Here is a 19,376-nt window from a genome sequence, read left to right as displayed (position 1 = left end):
GTGTCGCTATCTCCCTGGCCTCGAGTCATCTGAGTGGGAAAAAAAAAAAAAAAAAAGCAGGATGTGTCCCTACTTCCGGTTTCCTAGTGGTAACACCCGGTTCCGGCGTTTCCACTAATCAGATGACTCGAGGTCACGGAGATAACGGCACTTTCGATAACGAGTTAATTGGTATGAATCGGATATGTTTTACGAGTGCTTTTTTCACAGCACTCAGTACTCTCAGGCGCCTGCAGTAAAAGAGTTGGACACAACATTGAGATCTTTAGCGCAACAGGGCCCGGAATGCAATTTAATTTTACATTAGCGTGAATACCTAATATTTTCCAGACGGAGCATTCATCGGAGGTTGAAGAAACTTATACATCATCGATGTGCTTAAAAATTCTAGACAATGTTTTGTGGCAGGAACACCATTTTTTATAGCATATCACATAACAGGAAAGTCGCCAAGAGGGTTGTTGTGTAAATCAATATCTACGCCTGAAAACAGTTCAGAATCTGCACGAGAGAGTCTTGCATTTTGAAAACATTGTTTTCTGCAGATGTAGAACATCACTGAATCAGGAAATGATTAACGCAGTTTAAATTCAGAAAATTGCTAGCATGTATCTGTGAGTAAAATCTGTGTCTGTAAAACAAAAGAAATCTTTTACACCAGTAGAACCTGAATAGTGCCGTCGGATAAGGTTGTCCACGAGAGGCAATAAATAATGTTGTTAAACATAAAGATGACAGAATCTGCTTCAATACCATCGCCTTACTAAAGCAGAATGCATTAGGCACAGATTCCGTAAAATAGCAGTTCACAGTACACGTTCTACAAACCTAAGATTTTTTTTTTTTAATCCTATAGTTGTAACTATACTACCGCTGCCTGATAGGTTAAACCTACTAAAGCCACATACCTAGTATGTAGCGATGCAAGCTCATCACAACAATATCTCTACCTGCCACCATTAGTAAAGCTGATCTACAGATAATGCACATTACTACAATGTTTAACATATGGTAGATAATAACCATGCAAATAAAAAAACTCAGGTATTCAAAAGCCTCTACCAATCATGTTCGAAACATTATCTCTTTCAATGAACATGAACATGTAAAATGTAAAACTTTAGTAAAAAATTTTGTGTACACATAGACAAAGGTAGCTTTACTGACCTGCGCCCATCCTGTAGCGTGAGTTGAATGCCCCGGGTAAATTTTGGCGGTGCTGCGGTTTATCAGACGTTCGTTATGTGAACAATGCAAAAAAATAAGTTACTTCAAGAAATAAAACAAATTCAATTTATTTAACAGAACAACTCTTATGAATCTTCCTAATTGGCCCACACGATACACTCCTCGTAGAACCTAATCATCTGTGGGCAGCGGACGTTGGCCACTCTAGCAGGCACTTCTTCGTCGCAGTCGTTCCACTTTATGGTGAACATGAGCTCCCCGATAGAATTGCTGACCTCGATGATGCGGTCCAGGTCCAGGCCCCGGTCGAAGCCATATCGTTTTGGACCACATTGAACATTCTTCTCTTCGCGTTTCGGCGCATCGCTTTCGGTTTTCTTCTTCTGCGCGGTCTGTGACTCCGCTTGCTGTGACTCCTCCGGCTCCCCAGAGTTCTCACGCTCACACTTGAGCAGGAACTCTACTGTGTTTCCTTCCAGCACGGTGAAAAAGGTATGTAGGTGGGGACACAGCGGGCCGCGCCGGTATCAGATAAAGTGTCCTTGTTCGTCTAAGCCGTATGAGATGGCAGTTCGCTCAGCGGCCTGTGACGTAGGGGGAGGCAATGCTTTCCGATGGAGAATACATGCTTTTTGAGAGCCATTTTCTCGTAAACTGTGACCAATAATAAGAGAATTTTTTTTTTTGGCACTCTGTTTTTGTCTAGGTAAATTATTAACCGCAGTTTTGTGAATCTGTGGCTTCGTACATAGAAGAGCAGAAAGCGAAGAATTTTTCGCACGGAATTTGAACCTGCTGCACAAATAAGCGGCGGCACTTTGACAACAAAGCATTATTAATCGGTCGTTTCATTTGTAATTCGATTTTGTATCGTTGGTTCGCGCGTTAGTGTGCCCACTCATCATTTCGCCCTCTCCACACGCACTCGTTTGACCTTTAGTTTGCTCCTTACTTTAGTCCTTCCTTACATTAAAGGTCCTCTAAGCGAGTTCTGCTAGCTTCCACTGAACGCCCCCTCCCCCTCTCACATTCTCTACACCATTACTTCTTTCCTTGCTTTTTTCCTTTCTCTCTTTCTTTCTTTTATCCTCAGGGTGCATGGTACAGTAAAAAGGGGAAGAGAATTTCACAACACTGGAGAATGAACACCAAGCATAACTTCTACTATAAAAACAATAAGGGTAAAAATTATGGTTAATGGTTAATTATGGTTGCATTACATTACTGCTCGTCAATCTACATTAGAGATTGACGAGCAGTAATGTAATGCAGTGCGCCAAAGCCGCATATAAATGAGTTGATGAACACAGATTACTAAGCGTGGTAATGAACGTTTTGAGCTGGATGGGATTATTGATGCTCATTAAAAATGCGGGCAAGAAATTCCATTTATTACAGATTGTTAGAAAATATGATTGTGCACATGTCACCGTATTGCAATAGCGCACTGAGATTTTCCGTGGTTACGACGATAAGAAATGAAGTGTGGTGTGCGTGTGCGGACCATGCACAGGGACTAGTTCCTTGGAAGTTCTTCATCGCCGTCGGCGTAGGCCAAGGTGCTGTGCGCCAACGGCTTGTTATATTAACTAAGCACCGGCAGCCGCAGCCCACCCGGTGAACTTGGCAGCGTGCCAACTCGCTTCGTCATTGCCTGTATGTCTACAACCCGGACAAGATGTGTAAAAGGGGCATGGCGGGCGCCAATGTTTACGCGTTTCGGGGATTCTGCAGTGGTTCGTGCAGGCGAGGTTCGTGCAAATATTGATGACGTTGGGCTGTTTCAGACAATAAAAAGCCTTACATGACGGCAGGATCTGTTCCGGTTTTCGTACACGTGAATCGTCCGAACTTTTTTCGCTTGCTTACAGGGTCCTTGCGCTGGAGTTTTGAGTAGGGTGGCGCCACCTCTTGGCGGCCAAGAAAAACCTGACTGGGTAGTACAACGGCGGCTCTGCCTATGCTGCAGCATGTATCATGCAGATTTTCTGCGTCCATTCTTTCTTTTTTCTGTTCTTCGTAAGAATGAAGAGTCGCCATGAATCATGGACATCATTGTGAACCAGCAGTAGTCTAATATTAAAAAAAAAAAGAAAAAAAAAAACCGCTGTGGCTGCTTTCTGGCGAAATGTTCACAGAATGCAGCATTGATCCTGGCGTGTACCACCCTACCCGAAACATCGTCACCGCCGCTGTTTCCACTTGCGTCGTAGGGCGCCACGGACAAGTGAGCAATTTCATTGTTCAATTCAACTGCTTTCTTTCAAGCCGCAAGAAACTGGGCTACGGTGCGATTGGTACGGGCATCACATGCATGGTTCAAGATAAACGCCCTTCGCTATAAGCTTGCCGCTCCGCCGACTCAGAGCTGGAGTATATAAAGTACAACCAGCTATGTACGCGTGTTTATTTGTGATCAAGAACGAAAGCGTCCGTTATGCTACTGTTTTGGTCAGTTGCGTAAGTAAGAACTGCACCTGTGCACGTCAAGCAACGAAAGGTAAGTCGATGACAAACTAGAGTTTACTTAATACTTTTGCGATCTCAATGAAATCACCCATTCGCTTTCAATAGAAAAGAGCTATATACGTCATATGGCACGTATTTATAATTACTAAGCAGCCGACAATAGCATTTCGGTCATGCACCGCGTGTTCTTCATCTGACAGTGCGCTTCCAATGTTCAAAGTCCCCACTGAGCCAACAGGCAAACGCTTTGGATCGAGAGCTGTAAGCGTGTAATTTAAAGGGAACCGCCAGTTGAGTAGTGGAATAGCGCCTATGTTGTGTGTGTTCTCTCCCCTTCTGTCCATCGTCCTGGTGTTGCGCTTCTCGTATGGTATGGATCAGTACTGACTTGCCCAAATTTCTACCCTAGTGGTACGAAGTCAGCTTGCCTTCACTGATATCTGCACCTAACGAAGAACACCGAAGCGCCTGCTGCGGTGTAATTCGAACGTTTCTGCACTCCTAGCCTCAGCTTTCTGTGGGCCTTTCCAGTACGTAGACTTTGTATTTTCAAACATTACGAGCGCGACGTACCAGCTAAACGGTGCGTAAAAAGCAAGAATGAGCTTAGGATCAACTTAGCTCACATGCATGCATTTGAATGCAAGCCACAGCGGCCCATGCACGGCCGGCTCAAGGTGTCCATCGGAAGGGCTGCCTGTGCCTAAAAGGGGTTGTTTACGCTGCCTATCCGTGCTGCGGTTTCGTGTATTCACTTGCTTCAGCTCAACTGCGTGAAAGCTTTGGCAGAGCGCCACGAATTCGCACGACACTCGCACGACACTCGCCTGGCTATACGGCTGGTAGCGCGCCGTGACTTCGCTTCCGATTGCTGCATGTCGTATAACGCCTGAAGTTGGATTATGTATTGCTTTTTCCCGTCGTGACAGCCATAAAATAATTTTCAGCGCCTTATATTTATTGTAATTTATACATAATAATAATTAAAGCAGTGGTTCCATACTGATTCTGTGCATTCGGATGCAGACGCCGGGGATTTGTACTACCCAGCAGACGCCTAGAGGGCGCTTTTTAGCACCGTTTTCGGGGCGTCCCCTGGGCGGCACAAGGCTCCTATACCATTCGTCCACTCAATAGTTTGCACGTTAGTGAATTGTGTAATATATAAGCGGTACGGACGCTGTTGCATTTCCTACGTTAAGTGGTTAAGAATACCCTATAAAACAAAATTATATTTTTCTCCCATTCGCCCAATCGAACGAGGTATTCGCTTCCCCTGCCCTATTTACGCTATCCAAAGTGAGAAAGCTGGGTTCCCGAGCGCCTTGGAATGAATGACCATGACTTAATGGCTGACTGATGTGCTGCTCACTCTTCCATATTTCAAAATAAAGTGCAGCTTCAATCATTTCTCCACTTCGTTGTTAGGATTTAACATACGTCAATAGCATTGGCAAGCCAATGAATTATTCTAGAATTCGATTCTGCAGGGATGCAATGGGGTCGGCCTAAGAATAAAGTGCTACCTGACCGACGCCGGCGGTCCAACGAAGCCGCTTCCATGTGGGGACCAAATGCTGTTTTGCTCGGCGCTTACCTCGCTGGTCAACGTAATTGGGTATCGAGGGTCCATAAAATGGCTGCACAAAACAGATCGCTCCCCCAAAAAATCTTCTCGCGCCTTTTCACGGCGACTGCTAGCTAGGTTGCTCGCTCTCAAGGACGTCAGTTTTGGACAACTCTATGCGGCATTTCAACCAGGTACCGTAGATATCACCTACTGTTAGTTGTTTCCTTTGTAGTTCAACAGTGGCTTTTTCAGCTGGAGCCAAAGCGGTTATCTTCTTCTTCACCTTCGGTGTAACATACCCACAGTGAGGGATTGGCCAGAATGTATTGTAGGTGGCAGAAAAGAATTCATGATGTCGATTACTCTGTATAATAGATAACTTATTAATTAGAAGTTAGTGTTGTTGAAATAATTTGGAATTTTGAGGCGATAGGAATAGAAATCAATGAAAAGAGGGTTAAAATTAAAAATAATAAAAGTAATAAAAAAGAGCTAGTATAATTCAGGCAGATCAGCGCTAACACACAAATCTTCCGGTAGCAATATTATAATTGCGAAGTAACTCACACACTGGTTTTAGGGCATATCCTTTGACGGTCGCACCAAAGGAGAGGAGGACAGGAACTCTAAATGGCAGTCCTATGCGAGCAAGAAGTATTTCTAAATAATGTCTTCTCTGATTAGCAAACCTGCGGCAGGACAGGATATATTGTTCAATTGTTTCCACGTCATGCACATGATGCACAAAGATTCGACGGCGTGAATCCAGAGCGACATAAATAAAGATTGAGACAAGGGATTCTACAACGCATGAGCGTCATGGAGACCTCACATTGCCTCGAGTTACAATATCGGACATTACAATGAAAATTTAAATGCTTGAAATCCGTAGTCGCAAGGAGTGGCACATGTCTCAAGGCGTTTAACGTTTAAAACCGTTCAAAACAGGATATATTTATCAAAATAATATTCGGTACAACATCGGCAACAGGCACATTGAGAGCTGAATTTGATAAATAATCCGCCATTATATTAGAAGCGATGCCGCAGTGCCCGGAACCCACTGAAAACGCACTTCCTGTAAATGTAACGGAAGGAAACACATCAGGGTTTGTTTCAAAAGACGCATTTTCGTGCTTTCTAATGCTGCTAAGACTGACAGGCAGTCAGAGAGCATGATTACGTGAGTATACGTCACCGGGAACATTTTGAAGGGCCAAACCAATTGCAAGCAATTCAGCAGTAAATATTGGTGTGTAATCAGGAATCCGTACAGAAAAACTATAATCGAGTGCCTAGGAATAAATACCTATTATTGCTTTTTCATCCCGTTGTGAGGCATTTGTGAAAATAGCTACGCATCGTGGATACTGTAATAGATAATCTTCATGGTGGCCATTTATTACTGTGGTAGTCAAGTGCTTTGCATTAGATGGCAATGACTGGTCACAGAACAGTGCGGAAGTAGCTTCAACATTGCCGACACGTCTTACTGACATAAGCGAAACTGCAATTTTGGACAGCAAGGACTGAGTAAATAGAAATTGTGGTTGTTTATATTGCGGCCAATGATAATCTAGAAACTGAGCTTGGTGGGTAATACAAATGGGAGAAGCCGCTCCAGACAGGGATTGAAGTGCTCGTAAAAATGTTCGCACAGTGAGGAGTTCAAACCGATAGTTCAAGTCCCGTACACTGGCCTCTAAATAGAGGACTGCATTTGAAACTGATTTTGGCAACCCCAAGCATAGTCGTAAAGCGCGCCACTCCAATAGCAACAAAGGTCGTAGTTTGTATTTAGGACTGCCCGAGAAAAGAACACAGCCGAACTCCAGAATTGGTCTCGCATAAGTTTTATAGAGACACAAAGGAGTACCTCTGCTCATACCGAATTTCTTATGGCTAATTATAATCAGGCGACCAGAGGCCCGCTCACTTTTCAGGCAATTGCTTTTGATATGAGGCCGCCAGTCTAATTGGGAGTGGTATAATGCACCCAAGTACTTCAGGGATTCAACTGTGGGATCTGTGAACCGCAATACGCAAGGGAGATATAAAGAGGGCGTGCCGGTGGGAAAACGAGTACTGAGGATTTCTTCACGTTAAGAATTAATTTTACTTTACCCAGTCAAACTTCAAGGGCATTCAAGTAGGCTTGCAATAACTGGTGTAAAGAATGAACATCAAAAAGGCAATATCATCCGCATACACGTATACGTTTATTATGGATGAACAGGAATACCCCTCATTAGTATATTAAAAAGCAGTGGAGATAACACCGATCCCTGTGGCACGCCTCTAGTTTGGTAATAAGTTTCAGAAGTTATAGAATCTCTAGTGCAGAAAAATTTCCTATTCCTCAAGAATTCTTTTAGCCATGCAAAAATGTAAAATGGTGGCCTAATTTCGTTTATCTTATTCAACGGTATAGAGTGTTCTACACTGTCATACGCTTTGGCGATATCCACAGTGACCAATGCCGACACTTCTTTCTTCTTCATTGCAAACCTAATTCTACTCTCCAAATCTATATGAGCCGTCCAAATCGAGCACCATTGACGAAACGCAATCTGTGCATCACTAAATGCATTCAATCAATCATCAATCATTTTTATTTCACTAAATATAGAAATTGCAAAAAAAATGTTGGGCCAATAGCCGAAGCTAGTTTAGGGCCGTACATACATACATACATACATATACACAGCAGTGGAGACACGCTAAAGGACATTTAACAAATGTTTTCAGGCTTATACACAAGCAAACGTAACAATCAATGAGCACATAACAGCAAAGAAATGAAAAGCAGGCATGCACATACACAAATTATTTTAGGCAACTTGCATAATTGAGAGATCTCGGAATACAGTTCCGTATGTGAAGAAAATGAATACAACCAAGACATACACATTTGGTAGCGCCAGAAATGTAAGCATTTCTTATCTCTTTTATTTAGTGTTATAATAATATAATTCTGTCAAAATAAAATCTTTGATGGAAAATAAAAAGTTATTTGCCATTTTAATTTCAAGTGGAATATTGTTCCATATTTTTACACCGACATATTGTATTAGGCGTTGGCCGTAAAAGTTTCTTGTGATAGGAAGATTAAAGTTTATATTGCTTGCATTTCTGGTGTTAATGTTGGGTGTAACAAATATTGTAATTGGTAAAGGGTGAGTATTCAGGAGAATGGCATTTACTACACAGCAAACTTTCATTTCCGACGCAAGAGTAAAAGGGAGTATATGTAGCTCTGAGAACAATAAAGGTGTAGATGAATGCCAGTGCGAGAAGGTCATTATGCGTACGGCTCTTTTTTGAAGACGAATGATGGGATCTAAGTATGTCTTAAATGTGAATGCCCAAGACTCGCTGCAATAGATAAGGTGAGAATGAAATATGGCAAAGTAAACCATTTTTAATATACGGGTACAGAAATATAATCGTGTTCGAAAAAGAATATAACAAGCTGAAGCAAGTTTCGAACACAGATTTGTAATGTGTTCTTTAAAGTTCAACTGGTTGTCAATTGTAATACCTAAATATTTTATTGATTCTGTCTCATCCAAGGCTGCTCCATCAATTAATATATTGAGGCTAGAAGAATTAAAGAACTTATTTCTGGGACGAAATAGAACAAATTTTGTTTTTGATTTATTTAGCGTGAGTTTATTGCAGTTAAACCATTCGTTTATTCGACATGCTTCGGAATTAATTACTGCTTCCAATTCTAAAAGTAACTTGCCTGAAAATATTACTGCTGTGTCATCAGCGTATATAACAGCCTTAGATGAAGATAAAATCTGAAGGAAATCATTAATATATAGAGAGAACGAAATAGGGCCTAGAACAGAACCTTGGGGAACGCCTGTTTCAACTGTTTGAAGGGGGGAGGAAAAACCATCAAGATAAACGTATTGCTTCCTGTTTGAGAGATAACTAGCAAAAAAGTCAAGTGTAGACCCGAGGAATCCGTAGTGTTCAAGCTTTTTCAACAGAATAGAGTAACTAACAGTATCGAAAGCTTTTTTTAAATCAAGAAACAATACAACCGGAATTTCATTATTGTGTAAAGATGTATATATAGACTGTGTAAGTTCGAGAACCGCTGTGGATGTAGATCTATTAGATCGGAAGCCATGCTGACATTGAGAAACATTATTTTCTTTCAAATAATGGCGTACTTGTAATACTATAGCTTTTTCAAAAATAGTATTTATTACACTAAGCACCGATATTGGACGATAGCTGCTTGGATCATTGTTATCATCGTTTTTATATACAGGGATGACTTTTGCTATTTTCAGTATGTCGGGATAAATACTCTTCTCTATTGAGTGATTAAATATATGGAGCAAAAGGGGTGCAACAATCTCAACATTATCTTTCACAACTTTCACTGGTATCCCGTGTGGCCCTGTAGCTTTGGCGCTACTCAAGCTTCCAATTATTTCAGTAATTGTATCAAGTGTAAGTGCAGTTAATGTAAAGGTACTATTGGCAGGTCCCGAATGAATCATCCATGGAGTAAGTGGTATATGTTGTGCCAGCTGTGGGCCTATGCTGGTAAAATATGTATTAAATCTCAATGCTGTGTCGTTATTCACTACATCGGGATAAACGTACTTTGTAGGAGGCTTGCCAATTACATCATTTAGAACATTCCATATTCGTTTAGTGTTCCCATTAGCTCGTTCAATAAGCGACGTGTTATATTCTTTTTTCCTCCTTCTTATCATGGACAGCAGTGAGTTTCGAGCAATGCGAAATTGCTGCAAATAATACACATTCTCTTTCTGCTTCTTCCACTTACTGTACCAAGTATCCTTTTCTTTTATTGCTTTCAGTATCGTCTCGGTCATCCAAGGATTAAGAGGCCTGTCGTATTTTCTTTAATAAGAAATTGTGCATTCAGATATTGTAGTATTCAATACATTTACAAAATTTGCACACTCTGAGTGCACATCAGCATCAAATATACTCTCTGGATTCAGTAGCTGCAGTTTTCTTTTTAGCAAAACGTTATTAAGTCGGGTGGTCTTAGAACGCGAGTGATTAGTACGTTGTTGTACCCTATGATAAAGTGCAAATACTGGAGAATGGTCAGTAATCATTGTATCATATACACCTGATGTAATATTTTCGATATTGCATAAAATATGATCTAATATTGTAGCAGTTGTAGATGTTATCCTGGTGGGTTCCAGTATTGTGTTTTTGAAGTTAAAGGAGTCTAGTAAGTGCAAATATTCATTATGTGCTTCATTATTAACATTAATATTAAAGTCACCTGTTATTATCACCGGACAGTTGTTACTATTACCTAAGGACGTAAACACGCTTTCCATTTCGTCGAAAAATATCGGCAAACTAGAACTTGGTGGTCTATAGACCACTCCAATTGTTACATTTGAATGTAATTTAATGAAAAGATACTCAATAGTAGAATTATTACCAAATAATTCTGTAATGATTTTAAATTCAAGGTCAGATTTTATCAGCAGTGCAACACCCCCTCCTCGAGAAGAGGTGTCCCTAGAGCTAGAAATGAAGTTATATCCTGGGACAGAAAAATGTTCGTTTTTACGTAACCATGTTTCCGAGAGGGCAATGACTTCGAACTTAAAACTGTGTCGAGATAAAAATACTGAAAACAAATCCCAGTTTTTGTGGACGCTGCGGATATTGCAGTGAACAAGAGAAAGACATGGTCTCATGTTAAATTCGTCATTTACTTGACTTATCGAAAAGCTCATTACGATAGAGAACGGTACCGAACATTAAATATTCACTTAGTTAACCTTAGTCAGGTCTTCCTCGCATGTTACGTGGAGCACCTTAGACTTCTCAGCCTTCCTCATCAATATCTTGCCCTGCGACACCCAGGCGAATTGCCAGTTCTTCTCACGTTTTGTCTTGATTGCTTTGCCGAGCAAGAGTTTATATTCTGGGCACAGATGCTCATTTATATAAACTGGATCATCTGTCTCGAATCCCAAGATAGCAGTTGTCAGCCTCTGTTTCTTAGCTTTGAGAATAATGTGATCATGAACTTCCCTTGACATGAATCGCACGACTATGTTTGCCTGGTTTTTCTCTTTAGTCGGCACTCGGTGTATGACATCAATGTCTTCAGTTTGAAGTTCTTCCTCAAGGGTTTCGGCTATCTTTAGCATCATAGTGCGCAGCGATTCATTTGGCACTGGTGGAACGCCTTTTATCTCAAGATTGTTCCTTCGGCTGTACTGCTTCAAATCTATTAGCTCTTTCCTCACTTCTTTTAGTTCTTTGCGCAGTTCTTGGGCCTCCTCTTTGCATTCCGCCTGCTCTTTCTTGATTGTATTTATTTCCTGACAGACACTCTGTACATCGTCTTTAAACTTTTAGAAAGCTGCATTCATGAAATCCATGGATTGTTTCACTTCTTGTATGTTAGAAAGCGAAGTTTTATGATCAAGTGCAACAGCTTTGATATCAGCTCTAATACAAGTCGTTACTGTTTCTAGTCGCGTAGTCATTTCGACCAAAGTTTTGGCAAGTTCTTTTATCGTTGTCGGCGGTTTTTCGGCCAACGCATCACCAAGGGCAGATAACAGATTCGTTCCCTCATCCATTTTACAGAGACAGATGCAGGGTAATCCAGGAGCTGTATATCAAAAATACATGAAGCAGCTAAACGCTGCACGTACCTGCGAAACCGTAGTGAAAGTTTTTAGGTCCTGTGCGCTGTGCCCAGCTGCCTGGATCACCCTGAACTGTGGCGCGGGGATGGTCGCGTCGCTCTTTTATCCTCTCGTTGACTGCGCAGAATTCTGTCGTCCAGGGAAAATCTGCGCAGCACACGTGTTGAAGAAGTGGTCCTGCTCCATCGCTCAGGTATCGTCTTCGATGTGCAGATATATCCTCAGACGAAAAGATTGGCCAGGTATCTGCGAAACCGTAGTAAAAGTTTTTAGGTCCTGTGCGCTGTGCCCAGCTGCCTGGATCACCCTGAACTGTGGCGCGGGGATGGTCGCGTCGCTCTTTTATCCTCTCGTTGACTGCGCAGAATTCTGTCGTCCAGGGAAAATCTGCGCAGCACACGTGTTGAAGAAGTGGTCCTGCTCCGTCGCTCAGGTATCGTCTTCGATGTGCAGATATACCCTCAGACGAAAAGATTGGCCAGGTATCTGCGAAACCGTAGTAAAAGTTTTTAGGTCCTGTGCGCTGTGCCCAGCTGCCTGGATCACCCTGAACTGTCACTGTCATAACATGGTTTGTAAGGCGCAGGTGAACTATGCGCTCAATACGTTTCACTAAGTTTGAAATTAGAGAAATCGGCCGAATATTATCCAAATCAAAACCTTTTTTGCGGATCTTTGAGGATGAGTATAATTTTAGCAACTTTCAAGTCTTCAGGTAATCAAGCAGTTTCCAGGGAAAAATTTACAATATTCAACACTTCCGAGTTGTGGTCTTGCACTAAAGCTTTCTGTATAGCGACTGTAATACCGTTGCACCCAGGAGCCTCAGGTTTCAGAGCAGCCACTATACATCAGGCATCTATATTTAATAAAATAATACGCCCTGACAGTCAGTTTTTAGCGATCAGTATTTCGCTTCCACAGTATGCCACAATAAAAATAGCTAATGTCCACTTCCCTTTAGGCGTGTTCAGGACAGACTGTTTGTATGTATTATTGGCCGGTGCAAGCAGGGCTGTAATTGAAGGGAATTTTAATTCGCGTCATAGTTACTGGGGCAGTCGGACAGATTCCTGCGGCCAGCTTCTCTGATCGTGAATGTCTAAAAACGCTGTGCGCTGCTGCAATTCCGAAGCTGTTACATTTATACGAGGAGTTTCCCGCTCAGTCATTGACTTAATCTTATCAATGGGAGGGCTAGTGGTAACTAATTGATCCACAGAGGATTCAGGCACATCTAGTGATCATTTTCCGATATACTTCAATACGCGTTTATCGCCACTCAGAAATATGGGTGCTCTCAAATTTGTCAAGCACATTACTTATAAAACGTTGATATCCGCTTCTCTTGATTCGGGAGTTAGTACAAGCCGGTCCGACGGAGCTAAGCAGGCAGTTTCCTTTCCGCAAAATGCAGTACAGCATCAGTATTTACTGTATGCACGGCAACCTCTACCAAACAGCCGTCTCCCTGGTGGACACAAGAATCCAAGAAAGCCTATCGTCGCAGAAAACCTGCCTGGAATAGTCTATCTTACAACCAGAGTCCAACTAATTGTTTAAATTAAAAATTCTTCTCTGCACCTTTCAAAAGAACAATTGAAAATGCAAAGGGAGGAGTAAAACCAGAATTTAAACACATATATCTCAAGTCCAGATAATCGGAAGGCTCTGTATAGGTTCATAGAGCATATCAAGATTACACCTCCAACCTCACTAATTGTATAGTGCTTGCACCACAGAAGGCTAAGAAAAAACTGGAGTGCATTTTTCAGGGCTTGACGTTACGTTTCCAGAAACAGAGACTGGTCCCTTTGTATACACTGTCACCCTGCTCAGCTTTTACCGAGGTTTCCTCATCAGAGCTGCTATCAATCTTGACAACGATGTATGCAATCTGCTGCTCCAGGACACGATGGCGTCACTGTTGGAATGAATAAAATCTTAGCCCAAGATTTTACAACTGACCTATTAAATATTGTGATCTTCATTGGCAAATGCTTGGATTCCACACATTTGAAAGGTGGCGAAAATTATTTTGTTCTTGAAAGAATTAGGGAAGAACTAGATCATAGATAATATTAGGCCAATTGCGTTAACTTCAAGTTTAGTCTAATGAATAGAATGAATAGCACACAGTCGTCTAACAAAGTATGTTCATGAAGTTAACTGTTTCAGCTCAGTACATATTGGCTTTCGACGCGGTTGCTCCATATGGTCCGCGCACGTAGATCTAGAAAGCAGAATCTCTCACTACGCAGGAGGGAAGTCTCAGCTCTGGTGACAATTGATGTTGCTAAAGCCTACGACAGCGTAGAGCGTAGACCCTGCTTAACGAGCTTGCTCAGTTACATCCTCTATTTTATATTTATGAATGGATACATGAGTTTCTGAAGGATTAGCATTTTTACTGTACAGACTTAACCCTCTGATTTAGCACGTATCATCAATCAAGGGGTGTGACACAAGGATCAGTTCTTTCATCGCTGCTTTTTAACATTTTGGTAAATGACATCCCGATCCGTCCAACATAACAGTTTTGTTTATGCCGACGATATAGCTGTTTTCACCTTGGCTCTGGATATTCATGCTCTATACCACACTCTGTAAGAATATTTGGATGAAATTGAAGTCTAGCTGGTGCCACCCGTTAATAATTAAGGGGGTATTATTAACGATGCGCCCTCAACGGTGCGCACACTCCCAAACACCCTTACCGCCGTATTCACAAACACGCTTTCACTCGAACTTCTACTCCAAGCGGCCCTCGAGGCCTGTTTTTCGTTTCACAAAGCAATCTCCATTCGAATCGCTCCTCCAGTGGCGGAGAAAACTTGAGTTTTCTCGAGAATCTCGAGTCTGCGACGACGCTACCTTGGCCGCTCCTCGACCGCCACTCCGCTTGTAAACATGGCCGACATCGCACCGCTCGCTCGCTGTGTGGAATTCGTTCTACCGGTATACCAAAAGTTTCACGAAAGAAGATACGACAAGGATGCACCGAACCTTTCTCTAAAGCATCAGCTGAGAGTGACAGTGACCCGAGACTTCTGGCACGCTGCCGTTTTACGAATGTGGTCATGGCTAGCCTCCGGCCGTCCCTGCCGCTCACGCCGAACATGGATAACCGTGATCAGCCACGGACGTCTGTGTTGTTTCATCGTCGCATCGTCGCATTGCGCGTGTGTGGCGCGGGCACAAGTCGTCACTGGATAAATGGATAACCTTTTCGGGGCCCACTGAGTGCAGAGATGAGGCGCGATTTGGCCAAATGGTGAGCTCGCCCGCGGCCGGAGTCGAGCTGCGGTGGCGCACTTTCCGTGGCTCGCTCCGCGCGCTTCCGCAGACGGCGCCGAACTTTTGGGGGAACAGCGTGTTGTATCCAGTAAGCTGGCGAGCACCGGGGGCGCGGTGGGACTGTGCGGACATAAATGGCTTGCCCGTCGCCCGAGGGTACGTAGTACGTCTGCGGACGCGCGGCCGGCGCGGCGCTGTCGAGGGAGCGCGTTGGTGTGCTCCTCCTACGGAGGGATATTCTCGGCCGACGAAGAGCATGGCTTTTCAAGCACGTTTTCAATTAGGTCTCCCTAACTTGTTTGCAAACCACACGCGGCATTTTCTTCTGGAGGGTCAAATTCAGCGTGCATGAGCTGCAATGCGCTGCGAAGCAGCACGCAAGTTTAGCTCGCCTCCGAGCAGGCCAGAGCCATGCTCGTAGGAGTTCGCGGCTTGTACTTTTTTTCCTGCAATGTATTTTGACGCCCGGCAATAAAAAAAAAGCCTGGTAAAAAAAAAAGTCCATCAAGCCTGTCAATAAAAAAAAAGGGGGCGTCTGTCAAAGCCTGGCAATAAAAAAAGGCAAGCGGCAAAGGCCGAGCGTAGATCTCACACCAAAAAATAAACCGAAGTATTCACACCATTTCTCGAAGCTTACGTCACCAGCAGCGACTGTTGCCAGATGCGAAAACATTTTCCGCCATTTTTCACAGCCGCCCTTTTCATCCAGCCCACAAAACAAGTTACACTATGCTGTTAACGTCGAGTTCGGTTGCGAAAGTTGTTTAGAAGACTTGACACGAAAAACTGAGTATGTTGCACAGTTCAGCACGCAGTTTCCAGGCCAAAAGTTCATCTTAATCTCGTCCCCATATGCCACTTGCGCTGCTCCGAGTGGAGGAGGTATTCTCGAGGAGAACTTGTCGAAGGAAACGCCGAGGGGCGTTCATGAATCCGAATCGGCCCTGGAGTGGAGTAGCGGCTGTATTCTCCGCTCCAACGAGTGGAGGTGGAGCGTCGAGTCGAGGCGCGTTTGTGAATACGGGCGTTAGAGTGAGTGGGGGTAGCTGTTCCGGTCGCAAAGGAGATGCCCTCGACCTGCGTGGCAAGCTCAGCCGGAATTCAACTACCTTGTAGTGACAGAAGGGGGTGGTCGTTTGGTGCCCAGCTGTCGCCGGTTCAAGGCAGAGTAAGGTTCGGAGTCAGAAGTAACAAACAAAACACAATTTATGTACAGCAAGAGACGATACAAAGGAATACACAAGATCACTTGAAATACACAGACGAGAGGTTCACAGAATACAAACGCTAAGCATGCAACTACAGAATGATTCAATAACACAGAGGCTTTACAACAGATCAAACACGAGAGATTACATAAACAAACAAGAAATTGTTCACCGGGCCCTGTTGCAGTCCGACGCCTCAAGAGTCACGATGTGGCCGCCATACAAGACGAGCGCCGCTCCCTAGGAGGTCCGTGGGCTTGCCAGCAGCGGGTGATCCCCGGGAGTCCAGCCGAAGCACGGGCGAACACGTCGCAAACACTGACTGTCTGCACAAGCGGTGCGGTCTCTTTAAATAGGGCGCGCCGCGTCTGTCTGTTAACACGCGCCAAAGCTAGCGCGCACACACACTTAGCTTCGCTGGTTAGATCGCTCTCTCTTCCTCCCGTCGAGCCGCGCGTCGTCATTGGCTAGGTCCCATAGAAGATTCTGGAATTTTCTGGCGTATTCCAGTCCGATGAACCACCGTCCTCCCCGGGCAATGGGAAAGAGGGTGACGGCAACGCGTACAAAGCTACACACTCTCCCGCGCGGGGAAGGGGGCTTTTCTCTCCATGCTCTCCACGCGACGCCGCGCGGGCCTAGTGCTGTACCGGCTTGATGAAAATGTGTGCCGATTTCGTGACACTGCCCCTCCCTTAAAGAATATTGTCCCACAATATTCACAACAACCACGAACATCGCGCGCACATGCATACGCTCACAAGTATATGGGGCAAATATCCACATCACACACATTGCACAAATTTCACAAATTGTAATAACACATTACAAAACTTACACATCAATGCCATGAAATTCACAAACATAGCAACACACTGCCGTCGAATACACATAGGAAGCAACAACACAGAAACCCATAGTTATTCAAATGTGACGCGCACAAACCCACGGCATGCTTTCGCCGATATTTCCAAAAATGGCTTGTGGCTCTTCCTTCGAACAGGTGAGCTCCTATCAAACTACCTAGCGCGCCAGTTCTCTTTCTTACGAAGCACTGGTGCTTCTTTCTTAGCCGTGTCCTGGCTATTTTTCTGGTTCTAATGATATTTCTGATCTGCGATTTTATTTCGCTCCTCCCTCTACTCTTGAGTTCTGCTTTCCCATCGGAAGCTTGGCCAGAACTAGTGCTAACATGCCTAGGGCCGCTTCTATTAGGCAGTCTCATTCCTTCCCGGCTGGTGATACATTCTTTGCGCTTGCGCTTCCAGTCCTTCATGAACTTCTTCCTTGTTTTACTTTGGGACTCTTCCCGCTCGACTTTGCCTACATCAGCAGTGTTGAGTTTTCTTTTCTTTCTTACTTTCGCCCGCACACCTGACCGAGGCGCGTTTGTTCCCGTTTTACTGGGATAATCAGAATATTGTTTTCTGGCAGGAGCGTCTTTGTGAGAACTTTGTTCTCCCTCAATCCTTTTAATTTTCTTTCTTTTCTTTACGACCTTCAGTCGTACTTTCTTAAAGAAGGACTCATTTTCAATTAGAGACTCATTCTCCTCACTTTTGGTTGCATCCTGTTCCTTAAAATGTTTGTTAAACTCTTTTCTCGCAGTGCAGTCTTCTCTTTCTGGCGGTTTCCATTTCTTATTTGCACTGTCATTCCCAACGGAGGGAAATATTTCGTCCTCCTCAATGAGTACAGCCTCCTCGTCAGTTGAACCGTTCCTGGAAACCGGTTCTTGCATTTCGGCAAGAGTGCTGTCCTCAGCATCAGCCCCATCTAAGCTTTCGGGATCGCTGTTATTCGACAGCTCTTCCTTTCCGTCAGTCATGCGACCAGACGTGGAGCTAGAATATTGCGCTTTCTCTTGAAGTGAAGAGTACATGCATGAGCCTTCTGGCTCGACAGCTGCCGTTGCAGCATCTCTGCAACCTGTCGTCTCGGAGGGCACAATCTCATTTTCCTGAGAATTCTGTGCTCCAGTTAGGTCATCTTCTGAAGTTTCTGTTGCAGGAACACGCTGATCCACAACCTCATTCTGGCTGCTGGAGCCAGTTTCTACAGTACCTGTGGCTGTAAATGAATCGCTCGGTTCGCTGTACTTTCTAATATAAAGAAAGGTAACCTCCGGAGGCTCGGTGATACCTTTCAAACACCGAACTTCAGCCAGCTTTTTGAGAAGGATATCTTTCTCTTTTAAGAATTCTTTTTCTTTTACTGCCTGCTTCCTGAGCCATTCTTTCTCTCTTTCTGCTCGTTTCCTGAACCATTCTTTTTCTCTTTCGGCTCCCTTCCTGAGCCATTCTTTTTCTCTTTCTTCTCGTTTCTTGAGCCATTCTTTCTCTCGTTCTTCCCTTTGCCTCTCTTTCTTTCTCAGCCTCTTGTAGAACCTCCCTTTCTTTTCGGTCCACCCATTCTCCCAGTTGAGCTCCTTTAAGACCTTCCTCTCGGCCCAACGCAATAATCTCCTTGAGATTCATCTTCAATCTGAACTGCATAATGCTAACACATAGCACTCTCAATGGACCTTACACAACCGCTTCAGCGCGGTACCTCTCGCTATCGCTCTGCTGCTACACTGTTTACGACCTCTTCGTAAACTCTTCCAACTCATTCTCCGTCCTCTGAGCTTGAATACACCAAACGTCCTGTCGTGGACGCCAGAATAATTGTCACCCGTTAATAATTAAGGGGGTATTATTAACGACGCGCCCTCAACGATGCGCACACTCCCAAACACCCTTAGAGTGAGTGGGGGTAGCTGTTCCGGTCGCAAAGGAGATGCCCTCGACCTGCGTGGCAAGCTCAGCCGGAATTCAACTACCTTGTAGTGACAGAAGGGGGTGGTCGTTTGGTGCCCAGCTGTCGCCGGTTCAAGCCAGAGTAAGGTTCGGAGTCAGAAGTAACAAACAAAACACAATTTATGTACAGCAAGAGACGATACAAAGGAATACACAAGAT

General features: G+C 43.8%; 1 protein-coding gene across 1 annotated transcript; it reads right to left on the bottom strand.

Annotated features, from left to right (window-relative positions):
* Nucleotides 1-1,325: 1,325 nt before the first annotated feature.
* Nucleotides 1,326-2,839, bottom strand: LOC146171717 (chromobox protein homolog 3-like). The gene is made up of 2 exons (XM_084586328.1): nucleotides 2,803-2,839; nucleotides 1,326-1,660 (listed from the first exon to the last, which is right to left on the bottom strand). The coding sequence occupies exons 1-2, from the start codon at nucleotides 2,837-2,839 to the stop codon at nucleotides 1,326-1,328; spliced, it is 372 nt and encodes a 123-aa protein (XP_084442454.1).
* Between the last annotated feature and the right edge of the window lie 16,537 nt (nucleotides 2,840-19,376).

The sequence above is a fragment of the Amblyomma maculatum genome, unplaced genomic scaffold, assembly GCF_055883805.1.
Source record: "Amblyomma maculatum isolate TAMU_Amacu unplaced genomic scaffold, ASM5588380v1 scaffold_18, whole genome shotgun sequence".
NCBI classification, from domain to species: Eukaryota; Metazoa; Arthropoda; class Arachnida; order Ixodida; family Ixodidae; genus Amblyomma; species Amblyomma maculatum.
This window is presented reverse-complemented; position numbering and strand designations above follow the sequence as displayed.